General features: G+C 50.5%; 1 protein-coding gene and 1 non-coding gene across 2 annotated transcripts; both read left to right on the plus strand.

Moving 5' to 3' along the window:
• The first annotated feature begins 10,938 nt into the window (after window positions 1-10,938).
• On the plus strand, window positions 10,939-16,308 carry STX4 (syntaxin 4). The gene is made up of 11 exons (XM_036310326.1): window positions 10,939-11,207; window positions 11,393-11,494; window positions 11,607-11,706; window positions 11,825-11,899; window positions 12,414-12,484; window positions 13,931-14,039; window positions 14,112-14,188; window positions 14,424-14,561; window positions 15,762-15,872; window positions 15,941-16,039; window positions 16,131-16,308. The coding sequence occupies exons 1-10, from the start codon at window positions 11,178-11,180 to the stop codon at window positions 16,019-16,021; spliced, it is 894 nt and encodes a 297-aa protein (XP_036166219.1). The 5' UTR covers window positions 10,939-11,177; the 3' UTR covers window positions 16,022-16,039; window positions 16,131-16,308.
• Window positions 16,309-20,565: 4,257 nt separating this feature from the next.
• Window positions 20,566-20,670, plus strand: LOC118657165. Its single transcript, XR_004967896.1, has one exon. It is a non-coding gene; the product is annotated as a U6 spliceosomal RNA (small nuclear RNA).
• Window positions 20,671-21,134: the final 464 nt, after the last annotated feature.

A 21,134-nucleotide genomic window follows, 5' to 3' on the forward strand; every position in this document is an offset into this window, starting at 1 on the left:
GGAGCCCAGAAACCTGGGTTTTCACAACCACCTCTGGCCAGTCCTATTTCCAGTCAAGTCTGGGTTTATCAGGTGGCAAGGCTAAGGCTGGGCTACGCTGTGTAAGAAACACCCCCCAAATCTCAGGGGTGCCTCGCTACAAGGCTCTATTTCTATTTTTGCAGCAGGTTCGGTTACTTCCCAGAGCATCTGCCCTTCAGAGAATCACAGTGCTGTAGAAGGAGAACTTTATACACAGCTTAGCAACATGCTGGCCTCGGAGAGCCTGGGATTCAAGGACCCCATCTCATTCATCTCTGCCTCCCCGTGGTAACTGGCACAGGACCGCTCACGCCTGCTGTGCTCAGGAGAAGAATGAATACCCGTTTGACCTGCTCACCCATTAGCTCGTATTTCAGGAGACTACTCTTTGCACCGGGATTATGCTCTGATGCTGGAGACTCAGTGATGAGCAAAGCAGACATCAACCTGCTCCATGGAGCCTGTCACCTAGCTTCTCTAAGCCCTAATCTACAAATCTGTAGAATGGGCCATATTCCTCACCCCGCAGGCACAGTGTGAGAGGATTTACTGAGAAAATGAGCATGGAAGCCATTTGCAACTTAAAATCTCAATGCCAGCGGATGCCAATGGGCACTGGTACCCTGGTGTGTGCCCCTTGCTGCTCCCCCAGCCCACACATCCCATTTTCAGGATTTATCCCTTGGGCCCCTGGAATTTAGTAGCACAACCCTCTGCTCACTATTTCCACTTCCCCTTCAAATCATCATAAACCTGAAGCATGAATATCCTATATAATAAAAGGCTAATATGCAAATTTCCCCCTCTACCAGGAGTTCGACCAAGAGTTCAACCAGGGGGCAGGGCAGGCTGGCCAACCACGGGCTGCCCCTCCCCCTTGCCTGCCCTGCCCCTGATCACCCCCCACCCTACCGCCACCCTGATCAGGAGACGGGCGGCCAACCACCCACGGCCCCGCCTTGATCGGGTGGGCTGGCCGGACCCCACCCACGCATGAATTTGTGTACTAGGCCTCTAGTAATATTAATACTAATAGTGATAATAATAGATTTTTTTATTTTTGAGAGAGCAAGGAGAGAGCGAGAGAGAAACATAAATTTGTTGTTCCACTTATTTATGCGCGCATTAGTTGTTTCTTATGTGCCCTGATTGGGGATCAAACCTGCAACCCCGGCATATTGGACAATGCTCTAGCCAACCGAGGCACCCAGCAAGGGCAACAGCGCAGTCTTACACAGCACCTATCATGTACTGAGCTCTGTGTTAAATGCTTTATTTCTGTTAATGCACTTAATCTTCATAACGACCATCTGAGGGCACCACTATTCTCTCCCTTTACAAACAAGGAAACTCAAGCACAAAGAGTTGAAGTGGATCGCTCAGGGCAGGAGCTGGGGTCCCCTCCAGCAGAAGTCCTGGCTATGGACTCGTTCTCAGGGTGAACTGGTTATCTGCCTCCCGGGAGGCTCCTTCCAGCCCTTCTCTCCACCAAAAAACACAGTCAACATCCGGCAGCAGAAACACGGCACTGACTTTGTAGATATATTTTGGGAGAACTAAGTCATTAGGACACTGAGTCTCCTATCCCAGTGGTTCTCAACCTCCTGGCCCTTTAAATACAGTTTGTCATGTTGTAACCCAACCATAAAATTATTTTCGTTGCTACTTCATAACTGTAATGTTGCTACTGTTATGAATCGTCATGTAAATATCTGATATGCAGGATGGTCTTAGGCGGCCCCTGTGAAAGGGTCGTTCAACCGCAGAAGAGGTCTCGACCCACAGGTTGAGAACCGCTGTCCTATCCATGTACATGGTATATCTATCCATTTGTTTAGGACCTCTTTAAAGCCTTACAATAACATTTACAATTTTTTTATGTAAAGGATATTAACATATCTTTAAAAGACTTGCTTAGGTACTATATACTTTTGTAAATGATGTTTTTACATTTTCTAAAAGTCTGTTGCTGTGATTTAAAAAGGCAATTTATTTTAAGGTATTTCTCTTATGCCAACAAACTTGCCTCGCGTTCAGCCAGAGCCAGAGCCCGGGGAGTGATCTAGGGCCCGCCCACTCCCTCAGCAGCACTTCCCGTGGGCGCTGTGTCTGACGGAGGCCCTCTCTGCAGTGGGTCTTCCACCACCTCCAGGCCTCAGTGTAGACCTCGCTATTTTTGGCCTGAGGTGATTTCTAACTGATCTGCCAATCAACCTTCACGTGGCAGGGCGACTGCCACCCTAACTGGATCCTTGTGCAAATAGGAAAAGGAGTCCCTTCCTCATGACGCTCTACCTCCCTCTGTCAGGTAATTGTTGCAATAAATATTCAAATATACGATGTCTACAATGCACTTGGTGCCCCTCGTGTGTCTGTCTCGTGCAGTGCACATGGGCTCAGCCACCATTGGTGGCTCTGTACGCGGCCACAGAGAGAGCTTTACAAACTGAAAGTCTGATCATAGCATTCTGTGATGGGCTGAATGTCCACCACCCCCTACCCCCAATGCATATGTCAAAGCCCGAACCCCAAAGTAATGGTATCAGGAGGCAGGACTTTGGGAGGGGATTGGGGTTAGTTGAGGACATAGGGCAGAGCCCCTGATTGGGTTAGTCTCCTTAGAAGCAAAGGAAGAGAGACGAAGCCTTTTCCCGCTGCCACCTGAAGAGAGACGGCCGGCCACCTACAAGCCAGGAAAAAGCCCTGACCAAGAACTGAATCCGAAGGCACCTGGACCTTGGACTTCTCAGCCTCCAAAACTGTGAGCAATAAATGTTTGTTGTTTAGGCCTCCAAGTCTATGGTGTTTTGTTATAGCAGCCTGAGCTCATTAAGACATATTCCTTTGCTTAAAGTTATTCAAAGGTACCTCTCTACCACTCTTTCCTTGATTTAATTACATAAAATAGGCAATACTTTAACATGGTTCAAAAAGCTAAACAAGCCCTGGCTGGCTTGGCTCAGAGGATAGAGTGTCGGCCTGCGGACTGAAGGGTCCCGGGTTCAATTCCAGTCAAGGGCACATGCCCAGGTTTCGGGCTCGATCCCTGGTAGGGGGCGTGCAGGAGGCAGCCGATCAATGATTCTCACTCATCATTGATGTTTCTCTCTCTTTCTCCCTCTCCTTTCCTCTCTGAAATAAATAAAAAAATATTTTTAAAAAAATCTAAATAATATTAAATATTACTGTATAGTGAAAATTCTTACTCTAACAACTGTACTCGCCACCTTGTTCTCACAAAACACCCATAGAGAACCACTTTTATTAGTTTCTTATGTACTTTCCAGGATTTCTTTATGACAATACAAGCAAATACTAGTACACACACACACACACACACACACACACACTTTTTTAAAAAAAATATATTTTATTGATTTTTCACAGAGAGGAAGGGAGAGAGATAGAGAGTTGAGTTCTTTTTGAGAGCTGCATAACTACTAATGGACAAGTTTCTGACCTATTGCAAATAATATTCAATAAAGAACATTGATATATGTCCTTTCATAATGTGAATGAAAATTCTATTTATCCACCCTTTGCAGCTGGCGTGGACTTGTGACTTGCTTTGACTAATAGAATATGGCAGAAGTGCCCTGGCCAGGTAGCTCAGTTGGTTAGAGCATCCTCCTGATACACCAACGTTGCAAGTTTGATCCCTGGTCAGGGCACAAATGAGAATCAACTGATGAATGCATGGGTGGGTAGAACAACAAATCTCTCTCTCTCTCTCTCTCTCTCTCTCTCTCTCTCTCTCTCAAATCAATGGATTAAAATTTTCTTAATTAAGAAAAAAAAAAGGATATGGCAGAAGTAATGTGTAATTTCTGAGCAGTGCCTCAAGAGACCTTGCAGCTTCTACTCTCACCTTCCTGGAGCCTGAGGCCACTGTGCTATGAAGAAACCCAGGATGAAATAGCACACGGAGAGGGTGGCTCAACCATCCCATCCACCTGGCCACCAGGGCTAAGATCCCAGACATGGGCGTGTGAGAGAGACCATCATGGGCCAACCAGCTCCAGCGGAAGTGCCAGCCCCTGTCACCACTTGAGTAATCGAAGGTAAGACCAGCAGAAAACCACCCAGCCATCCCTAGGATCTGGAAAAATAAATCATTGTTTTACGCCAGTGAGTACTGAGATGGTGTCTTATGAAGCAGCAGCTGCCTGATATCGCAGGAACACCCTTCAGATAGATTCAGAAATGGGGTTGCTGCTTCAAAGTGTATGTGCATTTAGAATTTTGATAAATGTTATCTGGGTTGTATCACTTTGCATTTCTACCAACAATGGGTAAAAGTCACTGTTTCTGCCAGTCTTACCCAAAGAGTGTTTTATCAAACATATAGATTTTTGTTAATGAAATAAAAAATGTTACTTCAATATTGTCTCACTTTTCATTTCTCTTATTACATATGAAGGTGAACATCTGCATATGTGTTTAAATCCTTACCATTTACTTTTTTGTGATGTTTTTCACATTTTTTAATTGAACGATTGGTCTTTCTTATCAATATGTGGAAGCTCTTGAACTAGTAGGGATATTAATACTTTGTACATAATAGGAATTGCACATATTTTTCCAGTTTGTTGTTTGTCTTTCGATCTTGCTTTGATGTTTTTTCCATGCAGACTTTTTTCATGTAGACAAATGCATTACTCTGTTATGTGTAGCTTCTGAATTTTGAGTGGCAGTTGGAAAGGCCTTTCTCACTCCGAGAGTTATAAAGGATTTTGCCCATATTTTCTTCTAGAACTTTTTGAAGTTTATCCTGACAACTGTGTAATCTATCACCTTTACTTTTTTAAAATATATTTTTATTGATTTCAGAGAGGAAGGAAGAGGGAGAGATAGAAACATCAATGATGAGAAAGAATCATTGATTGGCTGCCTTCTGCACGCCCCACACTGGGGATCAAGTCTGCAATCCGGGCATTTGCTCTGACCGGGAATTGAACCGTGACCTCCTGGTTCATAAGTTGATGCTCCACCGCTGAGCCACGCTGGCCAGGCTGATCCATCACCTTTAGAGTGAAGTTTAAGACCAAGGTTATGGCATGGGCGACCTTATGTCACCCAGATAGAGAAGAAGCAGGAAAATCAGAAGCTGGTTTAGGAAATTCTCGGGGGTGGGGGTTGGGGGGGATGCATCCTGTTTGGGACACGTTGAGTTTAAGATGCCTGTGGGGCCTCTAGAATGCCTAGGAGGCAAGTAGATTCCAGGGTCTGGAACTCAAGAGAAAATTCTGAGTTGGAGACGTGGGTTCGGGAGCTAGCATGTGGATGCCAGTTAAAGCCATATGCATAGGCGGAGAGTTTGAAGAGGAGAGGTTCTCAGTGAAGCTCTAGGAAGTGATCCAGGTCAGGCCCAAAGCACATCGTAAGAAAAGAGCTGTGGGGGCGTCGTCTCTGTGGCCTTTGGGGCTTGGCACAAAAACAGCCTCACAGACATTTGTGGGGTGAGCAGAGGCCCCTTCACTTGAGGCATGCATGAGTATCTGTGTCTCCCGGGACACAGCTAACATGAGAGAGAAAAGGGCCCACAGCGTCCCCAGCTGTCAGCCCCACCACAGAGGGTGTGGGAAGGAAGGAGGCTCAGACTCACAGGCAGTCCGGCCCCGCCTCCCCCAGACGGTCCAGAGCAGGGCATCAATAGGTAGCAGCAAGCCCCCAAGGTGGATGGAGCCCCGGGAGCCACCTCTGATGAGTTCTCCCCTTGGATCCTAGTGTAGCGGTTAAGAGCATAGACTCTGGAACTTCTTCCTCTCTGGGTTCAAATCCTAGCTCTCTCACTTACTAGTGGGTAACTTTGGGCAAGTTACTTACTCTCTCTGTGCTTCAGTTTCTATCTATCTCAGAGAATTAGTATGGAGATTAAATAAGTAAATATTTATGAAGGGCTTTGCTGTGTTCCTGGTACATAGTAAATGCTATATAAATTTTATATTAAAAGGAAACAGTTTGGCTCTGGCTGAGTAGCTTAGTTGGGTAGAGCATCATCCTGATACGCCAAGGTTGTGGGTTCAAGCTCCAGTCAGGGCACATACAAGAATCAACCAGTGAATGCATAAAGAAATGGAACAACAAATCGATGCTTCTCTCTCTCCCCCAAATAAACAAATAAAAATTTAAAATGGGATTATCTCGTTCACTTATTTATTTTTTTTTAATATATTTTATTGATTTTTTACAGAGAGAAAGGGAGAGAGATAGAGAGTTAGAAACATCGATGAGAGAGAAACATCGATCAGCTGCCTCCTGCACATCTCCCACTGGGGATGTGCCTGCAACCCAGGTACATGCCCTTGACCGGAATCGAACCTGGGACCTTTCAGTCCACAGGCCGACGCTCTATCCACTGAGCCAAACCGGTTTCGGCTCGTTCACTTATGAATAGTTATTGATCAGCTACTATGTGCCGGGCCTGGTTGGAGGTGCCTGGGACACAGCCGTGAATCAGGCAGGTGGAAATTCCTGTCCTCATGGAGTTTACATTCTGGTAGGTGGAGAGGAGGGGTACAAGATATAAACAATATGTAAAATAAATAAGCCCAATAGATGGTGGGCCGGATCCGAGTGGAGGCATGAGAGACGCGCAGGAGTTAGCAAGGCCACTGGCCTAGGGCCTGGTGCACAGTGGGGTCCGGAGACGGAAAGGCGGGGAGGCCCTGGACAAGCAGCAGAGTGGGATCCCTGGCGGGGACCCTGGGCTGCTGACACCCTCAGAGTAACAATCATCATCACACGGTCATGTGATAGCAGCAAACACTTACACAGCGCAGTAGCCGGCACTGTTCTATTCACCGCACTTACATCACGTCATTTAATCCTTCCAGCAGCCCTATGAAGTTGGTGCTATTATTGTTCCCATATTTCAAACGAGTAAACTGAGGCATAGAAAGGTGAAGCACCTTGCCTTACAGAATTATACAGAAGGTGAAGGAGCTGGGATTCTGAGCCCGGTCATCTAGCTCCAGTGTATGTAGGATGGACCTACAAGGGGAAGGACAGGGCAGGTTACCACGCCTCAGGATCAGGTAGGGCCTGACCTTTATACGAATGAAAAAAAATTTGCATACATCACCAATACCGACACATCCGAGAGCCAATATACTTAGTACGCACTTCTAGGCTACTCAGAGGGCCTGAGCAGTAAAGGACTGTGAAACAAAGGCAAGGGTTCCGCTCTGGAGAGCCCCGTCCGCAGCGCCATTCTCTCTAGATGGCCCCTGCTCCCCGCCCCTCCACATACCACTCCTCATGCCTTTGAACCAGCCTCCTGGGACCTTCAGTCACCATCCCAAAGCTCCCTGATCCTACCCAGAGAACACAAATAAAATGGTGAATATCATCATCCTGGGCAATTTAACAAAGGCAGCAACAACTCCAAATCACACTGAGGGAGGACCAGGAAGGCAAGTACCTAAAGGCGAGCAGCCCTAGCTGGTTTTCTCAGTGGTTAGAGCAGCCGTGGGCAAACTACGGCCCGTGGGCCAGATCCGGCCAGTTTTAAATTAATAAAAATAAAAAAAAAAAAAAAAAAAGACCGTACCCTTTTATGTAATGATGTTTACTTTGAATTTATATTAGTTCACACAAACACTCCATCCATGCTTTTGTTCCAGCCCTCCGGTCCAGTTTAAGAATCCATTGTGGCCCTCGAGTCAAAAAGTTTGCCCACCCCTGGGTTAGAGCATTGCAGACCGCAGGGTCATGGGTTCAATTCCCGGTCAAGGGCAACATACGCCAGTTGCAGGTTCCCCAGCCACAGAAGGCGGTGCGTGTGGGAGGCAGCCAACCAATGTGTCTCTCTCATGTCGATGTTTCTTTGTCTCTCTTCCTGCCCTCCTCCCTCATTTCCGCTCTCTCTAGAAATCGATGGAAAAAATATCTTTGGGTGAGGATTAAAAAAAAAAAAGTCTGAGAAGTGGGGGTGGGGGTGGGGGGCAATGGGCAGATAAGGACACATATGTAATACCTTAATCAATAAAGAAAAAATAGCCCTCGCCGGTTTGGCTCAGTGGATAGAGCGTCAGCCTGGAGACTGAAGGGTCCCAGGTTTGATTCCGGTCAAGGGCATGTACCTTGGTTGTGGGCACATCCCCAGTGGGGGGTGTGCAGGAGGCAGCTGATCGATGCTTCTCTCTCATCGATGTTTCTAACTCTCTATCCCTCTCCCTTCCTCTCTGTAAAAAAGCAATAAAATATATAAGAAAAAAAATGAAGAAAAAATAAACTAAACAAACCAAAAAAGGCTGAGAAGCAGAGAGAGGCAGGGCTGAGAGAGTGCTAGACTCACAGCAGTAAAAGCCCAAAGAGGCAGGACACTCAACACGTTCCCAGGCCCTTCTGCCTCCTTCCTAATCTTACTTGATATTGTTCGGCTTTTACTTTAGGCAAGGCAGGGCTGACCTGACCAAGTTGTCCAGTGGAGAACTTGAGTCCCAGAGAGGAGCAATGACTTATTCAAGATCACACCCAGGACTGGCAGTCAGATGCCCAAAATTCCTTCCGCTGTGCCCACAGAAAGACAGTCTGAGAGAGACACAGTGAGAAGGCGAGGGAGAGGGAGAAGGAGAGAACAGGGAGGCACGGAGCTAGAGGTTGACATGAAAGACCCGCGAGCAGAGAAATCTTCCTCGTGATCTCCAAGGGACCCCACGGAACAGGCCTGGCCTCCTGAAACCCTCCAACCTCTCATTTCCCCTGTGTGCTGACCAGAGTGGCAGCATCCTCATTCCTGACCCCCAGGCGAGTCGGGTTCTAGAGGGAAGAGAAGGATCAAAGCCCCTTATATAGGATAAGGCAGCATTTGACAGTTTCCAAACTCATAATCGTTGGACTTCACAGCAGAGAATACCCATAAAGATGATCTCCCCACCCCCTTTCTATAGATGGGAGATCAAGGTCCAGAGACAAGTGACTTTGCAGAGGCCACAGAAACTCAGTCATAGGAATCTAGATTTTCTTACCAGGGCGTTCTAGAGAGGGGTCTTACCTTCCCCTGCTTGAACCTTCATAAAGGGTGTCCCAAAATTCACGCAAGAAGTAATTTTGATATAAAATACAGGTTTATAATTAAAAATTGTAAATTTTTTATTGATTCATAAAGTATACAGTATAGGGTTATGTATGGAATAGCATATTGGGTAAATGGCCTCCACGGCTTTGCTGGCACATACACACTCTTTTGTTATTGCCTGAGCAGCCGCATTTTCGAAGAAGAATGGTCCAATGATGCCTCCAGCCCAAAATCCGCACCAAACAGTGACACGTTGTGGATGAATTTGTTTCTCAACAATCACTCGTGGATTTTATGAACCCCAAATGCGACAATTTTGTCGATTAACCAAGCCATCAAGATGAAAATGAGCCTCATCGAAATTCAGCCACATTTATGCAAAACGGTCATGAAAAATTTCAACAAAAGAGTGCGTATGTGCCAGCAAAGCCGTGGAGGCCATTTACCCGATATACTATTCCATACATAACCCTATACTGTATACTTTATGAATCAATAAAAAATTTACAATTTTTAATTATAAACCTGTGTTTTCTATCAAAATTACTTCTTGCGTGAATTTTGGGACACCCTTTATAAGCACCCTGCAAAGAGCTGTGGGGTCCAGGAGACTTGATATGCATTCCAGGTTCGCTGAGACTCAATCAGTGGCTATAGGACTCTTCCTATTGAGTAAGTTCCACAAGGGCAAGGTATTTTTATTTGTTAGGCCCTATGTATCTCCTGCCCCTAGAACAGCGTCTACCCCATAGTAAGTGCCCAATAAATAACTATTGAATGAACGTCTAGGGGCCAGGGTTAGAGAAGTGTCACTGTGAGGGTCTGAAGCCTAATAGAGAAAACCAAGGAACATGAGCTTTACCCTCAGACACATGAACGGCTAAAATCCTGTCCACAGATATTTCCTGAGGGCCCGTTAGGTAGGGAACCAGGTGCTGGGAACTCAGGTTAAAAAAGTCAGTCATGCCCTGAGTTCAAGAACTCACAGTCAACTATGATGTGGAATATGTGCAGATTTTTGGTTATGTGGGTGGTGGTGGTGGAGGAGGGGGGGGGGCGGTCCTGGAGGGTAGAGCCAGGTGCAAGGCAAACTGCTCAGTATAATACAGACACTTTTCTCAGCCTGAGCTAACCTGAAATGGCCTGGCTGCTCATAAGGTGGTGAGTGCGGTGGGACTGCTGTGCCCAAGCAGGGCGCCAGCCGCCCACCTGTCGTCGAAGGCTGTGCCAGGACGATGCGGGGGAAAAGAGATTTCTGCTAGGGTGAGGTCACTTCCCACCCCCAGATTCTCTGCCTTCAAAATCCTGCAATTCTGACGCTGGATCTTATTATTTTCTGAATTTCAAGGTCCCATGATGCTGACAGCTCCAAATTCTAAGTCTTCAGTCTGCCCACGCCTCTGGACCAAAAGAAATAGAGCCGAATTCATCAAGGGTCCTAAGACCCACTGCTTCAAAAGGTCTCTGGAGTTAGTTAGCGCCCCTTCCCCGCCTCGTGGGAGGTGGAGGGGCGCAGCTCGAGCTGTCGTGGGGACATGGGTGTTCCAGAGAAGGAGTTGACAGAAGCCGGGGCACGTGACAGTCAAAACGTCACGTTCTGTGGTCTGGGACCCCACCGGTCACGTGACACGGGGGTGCACCGTGGGGTGATGTGAGATGCAGGGCCTCTCAGATTACGTACAAATGAGGCATTTCCACCCCGTTTGGCAACGCGATTGCCTTGGGAAGACAGTTCCGGTAAAGGGGGCGGGCTCTCACATCCTGGCAATTTTGCTTCCGGTCGGGGCGCTGCAGCTTCCGACCTTCGCCTCTCCCTCCCACGGGAAGGAGACGCAACCCCGTGCGCATGCCCCGAATCATCCAAAAGAGGGTGGGGCCTAGGCTGCGGGAGCGGGAGGGGGGGAAAGAAAAGGGAATTTCAACCTGTGGAATCCTGGAGGTCCCCGTGGGTAGCACCATCCCATTGACTGTGGATGGTGTCAGGGACAGAGCCTCTGGCGGCTCGTGGGGGGTTTGGGGCCCTCAGGGTGAAGGCGGAGGGGAGTGTCGGGGTGTGAGGGCAGTACGGGAGTTCCAAACTTAGAATCTTGAGGCCCTCAGGGCTCAGGTGCGGGGAGAGGGAGCTCGGGCCGCCATGCGGGACAGGACCCAAGAGCTGAGGCAGGTGAGAAGTCGGGGCAGCAGAATTGGGACGGGAGGACGGGGTGGGGTTTGGCCGGAATGCAGGATTCCTGGTCTTCGGGGCAGGGAGGGGTGGCTGAGGGCGAGGAAGGAAAGACCCGGAAGCCCGTGAGTCCTGCGGGGAGAGCCACAGCAAGGAAGTGATGCTAATGACCCCGGCCCTGGCAGGGGGATGACAGCTCGGACGATGAGGACAGGGAGCGGGTCGCGCTGGTGGTTCACCCGGGCACGGCACGGCTGGGGAGCCCGGACGATGAGTTCTTCCAGAAGGTATGAGTCTGGGGTCTCTGCCTGGATTCCCGAGGGGGCTGGAGGACCCGAGGAGCAGCGCGGTCTGGAGGGCCTTCGTATCTCCTTCAGCCCTCTCGGTCACCCTCCCCAGGTCCGGACAATTCGGCAGACCATTGTCAAGCTGGAGAATAAAGTCCGCGAGTTGGAGAAACAGCAGGTTACCATCCTGGCCACGCCCCTTCCCGAGGAGAGTGAGTGAAAACCTGGGTGCAGGACGCATGCTCAACCAGAGGCATTTTGGGTATTGTAGTTCCACGCAGGTGGTGGCAAGGGAGATTTGTTGAGGTAGGGACTACTTTCTTTTTTCAGGCATGAAGCAGGACCTGCAGAACCTGCGCGAAGAGATCAAACAGCTGGGGAGGGAGATCCGCGGGCAGCTAAAGGGTGAGCTCCTGGGACCTGAGACAGATCCTTCCCTTTGGTCCTGCCCAGCTCCTGGCATATCTGGGGGAGTTTGTGGCCCAGAGAGGCCAAGCGATCTATCCAGGTCACACAGCAGTCTAGAATCTCCGTCTCCGTGTTCCAGCCCATAGCACTTTCCACAGCACATGCCTGCCTCTCGGGTTCTTTTATTTACTATGAAACCATTTACTCCTAAAATTCTTGCCGCCCAGTGTGCATTCTTTGGGCAGGCATTTGGGGTTTTGTTAGGAGGCCTCTGCATCCTTCTGGGAATTAGCTGATGTACGTATTGCAAAGAAAAACTATGCTTTCCCCTGTCAGAGACTTAGAATTAGTCATTTAATGATAAATTATATTTCCCCCCAAAATCGTATGGCTATAAGCATCTCTCTGTAGTGTGGCTTGGGTATGACACTGGCCCTGCGTCCTGATCCCCAATTTTCAGAAGCCACAGGTCACCCTCTGTCCCCCACAATACCCTTGTGTCTTCCCACAGCCATTGAGCCCCAGAAGGAGGAAGCTGATGAGAATTATAATTCAGTCAACACAAGAATGAGAAAAACGCAGGTGGGTTTGTTATTCCCAGAACTAGAACATTTCAGCAAGTGTTTTATGGAAGAGGGAAGGGACTTGGAGATCAGCAAGTCCAACCTAATGATTTTCCAAATGGGGAAACTGAGGCTCAGAGAGAGAAAGGACTCACCCAACATCAAGAATTCCCAATCCATTATAACACCCTGCCTTTTTCTTCATTCAATGAGAAGTTGCTGAGTCCCCAGATCTGACCTGGGCTCAGCTATGGGAGACATGCTTTCTAGGAGCCAAGATGGGAAGTTAAGCTTGAATAGGTGAGGAAGACATTACTGAGGTAGGACTTGTTCGCTAATGGCTCTGTTTGGGGAAGAAAAAGGAGCAGTGATAAATGACGGGTACAGCCTCTGCCCTATGGGCAGAATTCAGGAAGTCAGGAAGTGGAACTTCCCTGGAGGGAAGGTCATTTAATCAACATCTTAGGAAGATTTGAGGTGATCTGATTGGCCCCTTCTGGGTGCCCCGTGAGGAGTGGTTTGGAGTTCTTGGAAGTCAGAGTTGGAGTGAGTGGGCCCAGAGCTCAGCAGGGCCGAGATGGAAGGTGGAGCGGTTTGGGCATCTCGAAAGGGTGCTGAAGCCAGGAGAGCAGGTGTGTCTCTGAGGAAGGTACTCCAAGGACTAAGGATCGGGGAAATGGACAAGGTGAGAGGGCATTGCAAGGGGGGCCTGTGTGGTCATCAGCGTAAGAGGCTGAGGGCCCAGCTGGACCTGTAAACCTGGGCAACAGACTGAACGCCAGGCTTTACCAGCACCGTCCCCCCACCCTACCCCCCCCCACCCCCCGAGTCTAAGCAGTGAGGTTGGTGTCTAGCAAGCATTCGACAAGTATGTATCGAGTGCTAGCTGTTTGGGCTACAGCAGTCCAAAGATCCCTGTCCTCCTGGAGCTTACATCCCAGTGGGGAGAGACAGTCACCGTAATAAAGAAGTACGGTGTTTTAGAACATTGTTACGTATTAAGGAAAAAGGTGCAGGAAGAGGGGTTGAGAGCGCTGTCAGAGGCAGGTGGCAATTTCAATCAAGTGGAGAAAACTGCATTCCGACAGTAACACTGGAGCAAAGACTCAAGGCCTTCGTGGGGCACGAGCGTTCTAGGCCGAGGGAGCAGTGAGCGCAAAGGCCCAAGGTAGGGGCGTGCTTTGTTCAGGGAGGAGGAAGGAGCCACTGTGGTTGGAGGAAATGAGGGAGGGACAGTGGAAGGAGGTAAGGTCAGAGGGGAGATGGGGGAGAGGCAGGTCATGTAGGCCCTGGTAAGGACTTCGGCTTTTACTTTGAGGGAATCGGGGGGGGGCCTTTCAGGTTGGGAAGGCAGCAGCACCTACACCAGCTCATGCTGTCTGCTCGCTGTCCCGGTGGCGATCTTGAGGCCCAGACTGGGCAAGGATCCTCGTAGCGAGGCACAGCCTGTGTTCTCTGTCTGCAGCATGGGGTCCTGTCCCAGCAATTCGTGGAGCTCATCAACAAGTGCAACTCGATGCAGTCCGAGTACCGGGAGAAGAACGTGGAGCGGATCCGGAGGCAGCTGAAGATCAGTGAGTTGTGGAGCCTGGCCCACAGGGCGGGCGAGCCCGACCCAGCTCTCAACCTGGCCTTTTCCTTCACAGCAAATGCTGGAATGGTGTCTGACGAGGAGCTAGAACAGATGCTGGACAGCGGGCAGAGCGAGGTGTTTGTGTCCAATGTGAGTGGCCACAGCCAGCCTCCCTCTGCTGGGCCTCCCGTCCTCTCCAAGCTCTGGTCCTCTTTGACTGAGGGGATACTGAGGCCCAGGGGGGAATGGATTTGCATGCCAGGAGTCGGTCAGCAGGGCCCTGGCCCGGTGCTAGACCCGAGGGCTGCCATAAACCTCAACACGAACTCCTGACCTGCTGCTGGCTTCCCTGTTTCCTGTCCCTCCACTCCTGTCCACTCCCCAGATCCTGAAGGACACGCAGGTGACGCGGCAGGCCCTAAATGAGATCTCGGCCCGGCACAGCGAGATCCAGCAGCTTGAACGCAGTATTCGTGAACTTCATGAGATCTTCACTTTTCTGGCCACTGAGGTGGAGATGCAGGTGGGCAGCCCAGGGGGCCGGCTGAGCTTGACCCAGACTCCAGATGTGAGACCATGTTCAGTCGGACCTCCAGCCGAAACTGTCAGCCCACAGCTACTCTTAGCCTGTCTCCCCCAGGCTTTTGTTCCCCTCCCTTCTGGGCCACGCCCTCACGGCTGGCCCTTACCTCCGTCCTTAGCTGGGCCCCAGAGCTGCAACCACCTCTACAGCTACCCAGATGACCACTTTTCTATATATAACATTCCCCACCCCAGCCACCTGACCCCACCCCAGGTACGGCCCCAACCCTGGCTCTTCCAATAGAATACACCCTTCTACCTCTAAGAGCTGGAGTCAAAGTTTCCCCCCAGAGGGCCTGTCTCCGAAAATCTGTACACGGTTGGGGTGGGAAGAGTTATTTCTGCTGTAGCCCTGGTTGTTGGGGCGAGGCGAGCTTCCAGCCTTGTCCTGGAGGAGCTGACCCGCTGGGGCTACAGCCAGCACCCTTCTATAGCTGGGAGTCACGGGAAGGGGTTTCATTCAGGAGTGCCGGGACCGGAGGCCGGTGATGCATGAGGAGGCAGGGACAGGAAGGGCGGCACAGCTGTTGGGAGATGGACCTAGAACGGTGGTCAGCAAACTGTGGCTCGGCAAACCGCGGCTCGCGAGCCACATGTGGCTCTTTGACCCCTTGAGTGTGGCTCTTCCACAAAATACTGACTTCTGCACATGGGCCATGAAGTTTCAAACGCCGGGGTGGGGAATGTTATATATAGTTTCATGGGCGCCCACACATGGGATTTTGTGGAAGAGCCACACTCAAGGGGCCGAAGAGCCGCATGTGCCTCGTGAGCCGCGGTTTGCCGACCACGGACCTAGAAGAACGGGCAAAACCAGTCAGTTTTTTGAGGGGACTAAAGTTCGTGCTCTGTGAAAAGCGATGAACTATTTAAGGCTCTTGGCCCCAAGACCCCACTGCGAGTCAGGGTTGTGGGGGTCAAGGGAGCAGAGCAGAGGCACCACGTGATGGAAGGGGCCTGGAAGCCACCTCAGGAGGGAGAACTGTGGCAGATGTGGTCCCGCCTCCGTGTCTTCCTTAGTGCAGTGTTTTCTGCCAGGAATGTCCTTTGGTGGTTTGGGGCTGCGGTGGGCAGAGTGAGCTACTGGGCCCTCCTACCCCACTCGCCCCCACCTGCCTGAGCTGCCACCTCCTCCGAGCAGGGGGAGATGATCAACCGGATTGAGAAGAACATCCTGAGCTCAGCAGACTACGTGGAACGTGGGCAGGAACATGTCAAGAGGGCCCTGGAGAGCCAGAGGAAGGCCCGGAAGGTGAGCCTCCTCTGGGTGGCCCCCCGCACCCCCGGAGTGAGTTTCCCTGACTCCTTCCTCCCCCACAGAAGAAAGTGTTGATCGCCGTCTGCGTGTCCGTCTTTGTCGTCATTCTGGTAGTCGTCATTGCCGTCTCAGTAACGACTTAGCAGCATCGTGCGTTCTTGGTGAGACTGTGGGCCTGCCCCCCGGCCTGCCCCACCCCGGCCCAGCCGCTCCTCCTCCCCTCAGACCCTCTTCTCCCTCCTTCCCTTGCAGGCACTCAGAGCCCGGGACCCAGGGTGTGCCTCCTCTGCCAGCAGCTGGGGCGGGGGCAGCCCAGACCCTGCCGCCGGACCCCCTTCCTCACACCGGCCTGTGCAGGGGGGCAGATGGCTCTCCTGGGGTTGGCAGCCACCTGTTCGTGGGGGCCTCCCCCTGGGGCCACAATGGCTGGCGGAGGGCCTGCACTGTCCTGTTTGGATGGGACACATGGTTTTGTAAGAAATTAAAACACACAAAAAAGGCTGAGACTCCCCTGTGCATGTGTGTTCCTGGAAGGGCTGGCCCAGGGCCTCCAAGTGTCCAGCCTTCCCACCTCCTGGCCGTGCTGCCTGGCCAGGCCTCGGCAGGCTCCAGCAGGCCGGCCTTTCACTTCCCACAGGAACACGTGGGCCGGGAGGCCTAGCACCCACATCTGGCTCAGTTCTGTCGCTGGGGAAAGGCCACTGTGGCTTCCCAACCCTGAGCGGTGGGCCAGACCAGGCTGGGGCGCAGGTGAGATGTGTGTGGATGGGGAGGGGTCATCGGTGGGCCATCGTGAGGAACAGGCTGTTTCTTTGGATACAGCGGACAGGGAAGGGCCAGACGCAGATTTGCCATTTGAGTGGAGTTAAATGAGGAGCCAGTTAAGGGAGAGGTTGCCAGGCAGTGTCCCACAGGCCAGACCCTGAGCCCAGAAAAAAGTCTTGCCTTTTACATAGGAGTTCGGCTGGAGAGCCAGCGACTCCGGGTCAGCACACGCTATTTCTAAGGGGTATGTGGCTAGAGCAGGCAGAGGAGGCAGGGAGCCTGATTTTTATGGGGCGCTTGAGCTCCAGGCCCCAACTCTAAACTTCTAAGTGTTCCAAGTGCAGGTGCCTTGTTTCTGGAGCTGGCAGTGGCACCTGCCTCCAGCCACCCGGCTTTAGGGCTGAGGCAGCACCTGACCCTCCAAGATCTCCGGGTGGGTCCTGGCCGCCTGTCCCAGCCCACTTTTGATCCACAGGCTGCTGCTGCTCTGGGCTGCCCAACCTGTCCAGCGCAGTATCTCTTGCTTCTGCCACCGAGTGGGGGCACACATGTGGATGCTGTGGTGACCCCATTGTGGAAGGGCTCCATGTGACCTGGACTGGGGGAGGGGCCAGAAGGTGGGATTGGACCCCAGATACACAACCCTGCTTTCGCTGCCTCCATCCGTGGCTGGGCATCCTGGGGCGCCCTGGGGTGGCCCTGGAGCGGCGGTGAGCCTGTGCTGGGGGGAGTGTGTATACTTGGCCCTGAGTGTATGCAGCGTGGTTGAGATGGCGGCTGCGACTGGAAGCGTTGGCGAGTGGACCTAAATGCTGTTCCCGAGAAGCACTGGGGTTGGTCTGTAGGTCGTCCTGGCGGACTGAGCACCCCAGTATTAAACAGCATTTTTAGATGGAGAATGTTGATATGGGTGGGGCCTCAGAGCAAGTCCACTGTTGCACCGAAAAGTGATTGGTTCACAGAGCGCAAGGGGCATGATCAAACCTGCGAAAGAGGTGGAAAGAAGATCATGAGCCTGTGAGAGACGCAGGGAAGGGGACTCGGGAGAGGCCAGGCTGGGTTCCGCGCCCCAGCTGCTGAACGTGCACCTGCGCGCGTCTGGGAGGGGACCCACGCCTCCGTCCTGCTGGAGATGGGGCACCCTGTGTGCAGATGACACCTATGGGAAAGGGCTCGTTCTCAGCGGTGTGCAATCAGTTTGACGTCTACCCCGTGGAGAAGCTGCCGGCCGCCAGGTTCTGTCCCAGTAGAAGACCGACTTGGACACAGGCCTCTGGGCTTCCCTGATTCTCCATCTCTTCCCCGGCAGCTTGGATCTTCAGCAGAATCCTGTCCTGTTCATCTTCTCCTCCCTCGCCTTTCTGCCTTCAGAATAAAACGGCACCACCTGTGACATCGACTGGGATCTGCTAGAGACTGCCAGGCCTGTGCAGAGATCATGCCACATCTGTGCAGCCGGGGGTCCGTGTGTGCTACCTGACTTCTGTCTGGCCATGCTGGACAGCACCACCCCTACAAGGCTGCTTCCCTGCCTCACTCAGGAAGCTGTCTAGGACCTCCTGGAAGAGGTGGCTAGATGGTTAGGTTGAGGGCTTGGATGCCAGGCTCATTAGTTGGAACTTCTCCTGTGGGCTCGGGGGCCCTGGAAGGTTTTGAACAGGAAGCAGCAGGTCTGAGCAGACCTAGCAGACAAAGGGGCACATGAACTGGAGGTTTCACAGGCTCCCTTGTGCATTCCTCGTCCCTGTGGGATGCTGACCTGAGTGAGGCGCTAAGGGCAGGGGTGCACTGGAATCCTGGCGTGGCTGCTGTCAGCCTAAGTTTCAGAAATCAGGGTCTTGGTTAGTTGTGGTTCCTCCAAATCCATCTGGCAGCACGAGCTTTCAGCTGCATCTCTCTCTGCTAGCTGCCTCGCTCATTCAGTGTTTCATGGTTCAATGCCTAAGCAAAGGAGCCTGCTGGTCTAGGTCAGGCTACATTGGCCTGCCTGTAATTTGTCTATCTGCAGTCAAGATTTCATCCTTGACCAAGATATATGTGAGGTTATATGATACCAAATGCCGTAGCAGAGTGTCTAAGAAGGAGTAGATGAACTCAATGACTGACATTTCTGGTACAACCCCGTGGTAGAGTGCATTATTCCACATACAGACTGTCATTCCTGTGGGGCCCCTCCCTACGGAACTTGACATTCATGCCCCACTTACAACAGGCTTGACTCTCTGATTTGGTTTGGCCAATGGGATGTGAGCAGAAATGTAAATAGAAGCTTTAAGCACCAACGAGTAGTCTAGTAGCTTCCCTTCTCTTTTCCCTCTGCCATGAGCCTAGCAATTACCAGATCAAGACTTCTTCAGCCTGCAACTCAGAATTAAGATACCATGAAGATGAGCTGTAGCCCACCTGTAAAATGACGTGTCATGTAAATGAGAAGTAAACTTCGTTTGCTGTGAGCCACTGATACTTGGAGATTGGTTGTTACCACATCATAATGAGTCTAAACCAACTGTTACAGAACTAGTACCCAGAAGTGGGGAGCTGCTACAATAAGAAATAAACCTGAATTCTGTGACTTTGATCTTGGAGCTGGACAGTGGCTGGTGAGGAAACTATCATTGGAAGTTGGAAAGATGATGATGGGTGTTATGCAGTGATGAAGCATTTGGTTAAACTATAAGCTGGAAATAAATAAGAATATAAATTCTATCCAAATGAGCTTGGGGCCTTAGGCAAAACCTTTGGGAAAGGAAAGAGACTATTGGTAGCATGCATGAGTTGCTATTGGGTGCAGTTGATAAGTTACTATAATAAAGAGTTGGCTCAGAAAATAATTGGCCACTTTTAAGGAGAAATGGAAGAGAATATAGCAACTCCAGGCAAATGATCCACATTTGAACCAGTGAAAGATAAAACTGACAAGACTCTTAAGCCACAAAGTTTGATTAACACTCATCTTTGTGACAAGGGCCATATCAAGTGTATGGCTCGCATGCCCTTTATGAAAAACTCCGAATCAGCCCGGCCAGTGTGGCTCAGTGATGGATCATCGACCCGTGAACCAGGAGTTCACCGTTCCTGGTGAAGGATGGGTTGCAGGCTCAATCCCCATTAGGGGCCGTGCAGGGGCAGCCCATCAATGATTCTCATCATTGATGTTTCTCTACCTTGCCTTTCCTCTCTGAAATCAATAAGAAAATATTTTTAAATGATAATAATAAATAAAAGGAGGAATGTCTGAAAAGAAATGTAAGTTTAGCTGTTGGCCCATTGAGTTGACAGGAATCAAACAGGTAAGAAGCCTTCTACCTTCTAAGAAAGCCATTAGCTTGGATTTTAAAAGACCAGGAGTGGCTCTTTCCATCATCTCTCGAGCCACCATAATGGTGCGTGTGAGTGTCCTGGCTGATGCTCTCAAGGGTATCGTGCTCAATCCACTCTGACTGCTTCCGTCTAAGTAGAGAAAATTTGGACACATGAAGAGAAACCAGAGGTGCACACCAACAGAGGGACAGACACATGAAGAAGCCATGAGGGCAACCGTCTGCAAACCAAAAAAAGACATATTGAGGACACCTTGCTCTTGGACCTCTAGCCTCCAGAACTGCAAGAAAGTACATGTCTGTTTCTTAAATTAAAAAAAAAAAAAGGTATTGTGCTCGCTTCGGCAGCACATATACTAAAATTGTAACAATACAGACAAGGTTTGTCCTGGCCGGTTTGGCTCAGTGGATAGAGTGTCGGCCTGCGGACTGAAGGGTCCCAGATTCGATTCCGGTCAAGGGCATGCACCTTGGTTGCAGGCACATCCCCAGTGGAGGACGTGCAGGAGGCAGCTGGTCGATGTTTCTCTCTTGTCAATGTTTCTAACACTCTATCCCTCTCCCTTCCTCTCTGCAAAAAATCAAAATATATTTTTAAAAAAAGTTTTAAAAGAACCATATTTAAAAAACAAAACAAAACACAGAGAAGGTCAGCATGTCCTCTGTGCAAGGATGACGTGCAAATTTGTGAAATGTTAAAAAACAACAACAGAGTATCAACAATGCTGAAAAGAGAGGCAAACATCTGGTTATTAGGCTGTGCTCCAAAGTCATCATCTGGTGACTTTGGGGAACTTGAAATTATTGATGACCACAGAGCTGGGAGCATTGTGAACCTCACAGGCAGGCTGGAGAAGTGTGGAGTAGTCAGTCCCAGGTTTGATGCGCAACTCAGAGTCTAGAAAAATGGCAGGACAGCCTGCTCCTGTCCCGTCAGTTTGGCTTCATTGTACTGACAGCCTCAGCCGGCATCACGGGCCCTGAAGCCCGATGAACACGCACAGGAGGGAAAATCCTGGGAAGAAGATACATACATCCTGGGATGTGATACATACATTCAAATAAAATGCCTCAGTGGGGGGAATATGACCATGGGTGTTCAAGACTACATATGACCTTGAGTGCTCCCAAATTTCTAGGAGCAAGAAGACCAAGGCTCTAACCGGTTTGG

Source organism: Myotis myotis, unplaced genomic scaffold (genome assembly GCF_014108235.1).
Source record: "Myotis myotis isolate mMyoMyo1 unplaced genomic scaffold, mMyoMyo1.p scaffold_m19_p_5, whole genome shotgun sequence".
Lineage (NCBI taxonomy): Eukaryota > Metazoa > Chordata > Mammalia > Chiroptera > Vespertilionidae > Myotis > Myotis myotis.

Bases quoted from the DNA above. Each gene is read 5' to 3' on its own strand.
- STX4 (XM_036310326.1), top strand. From the start codon at position 11,178: ATGCGGGACAGGACCCAAGAGCTGAGGCAG. The intron at 11,495-11,606 runs GTATGAGTCTGG...CACCCTCCCCAG, and splicing joins ACGATGAGTTCTTCCAGAAG to GTCCGGACAATTCGGCAGAC. The intron at 14,040-14,111 runs GTGAGTTGTGGA...TTTCCTTCACAG, and splicing joins CCGGAGGCAGCTGAAGATCA to CAAATGCTGGAATGGTGTCT.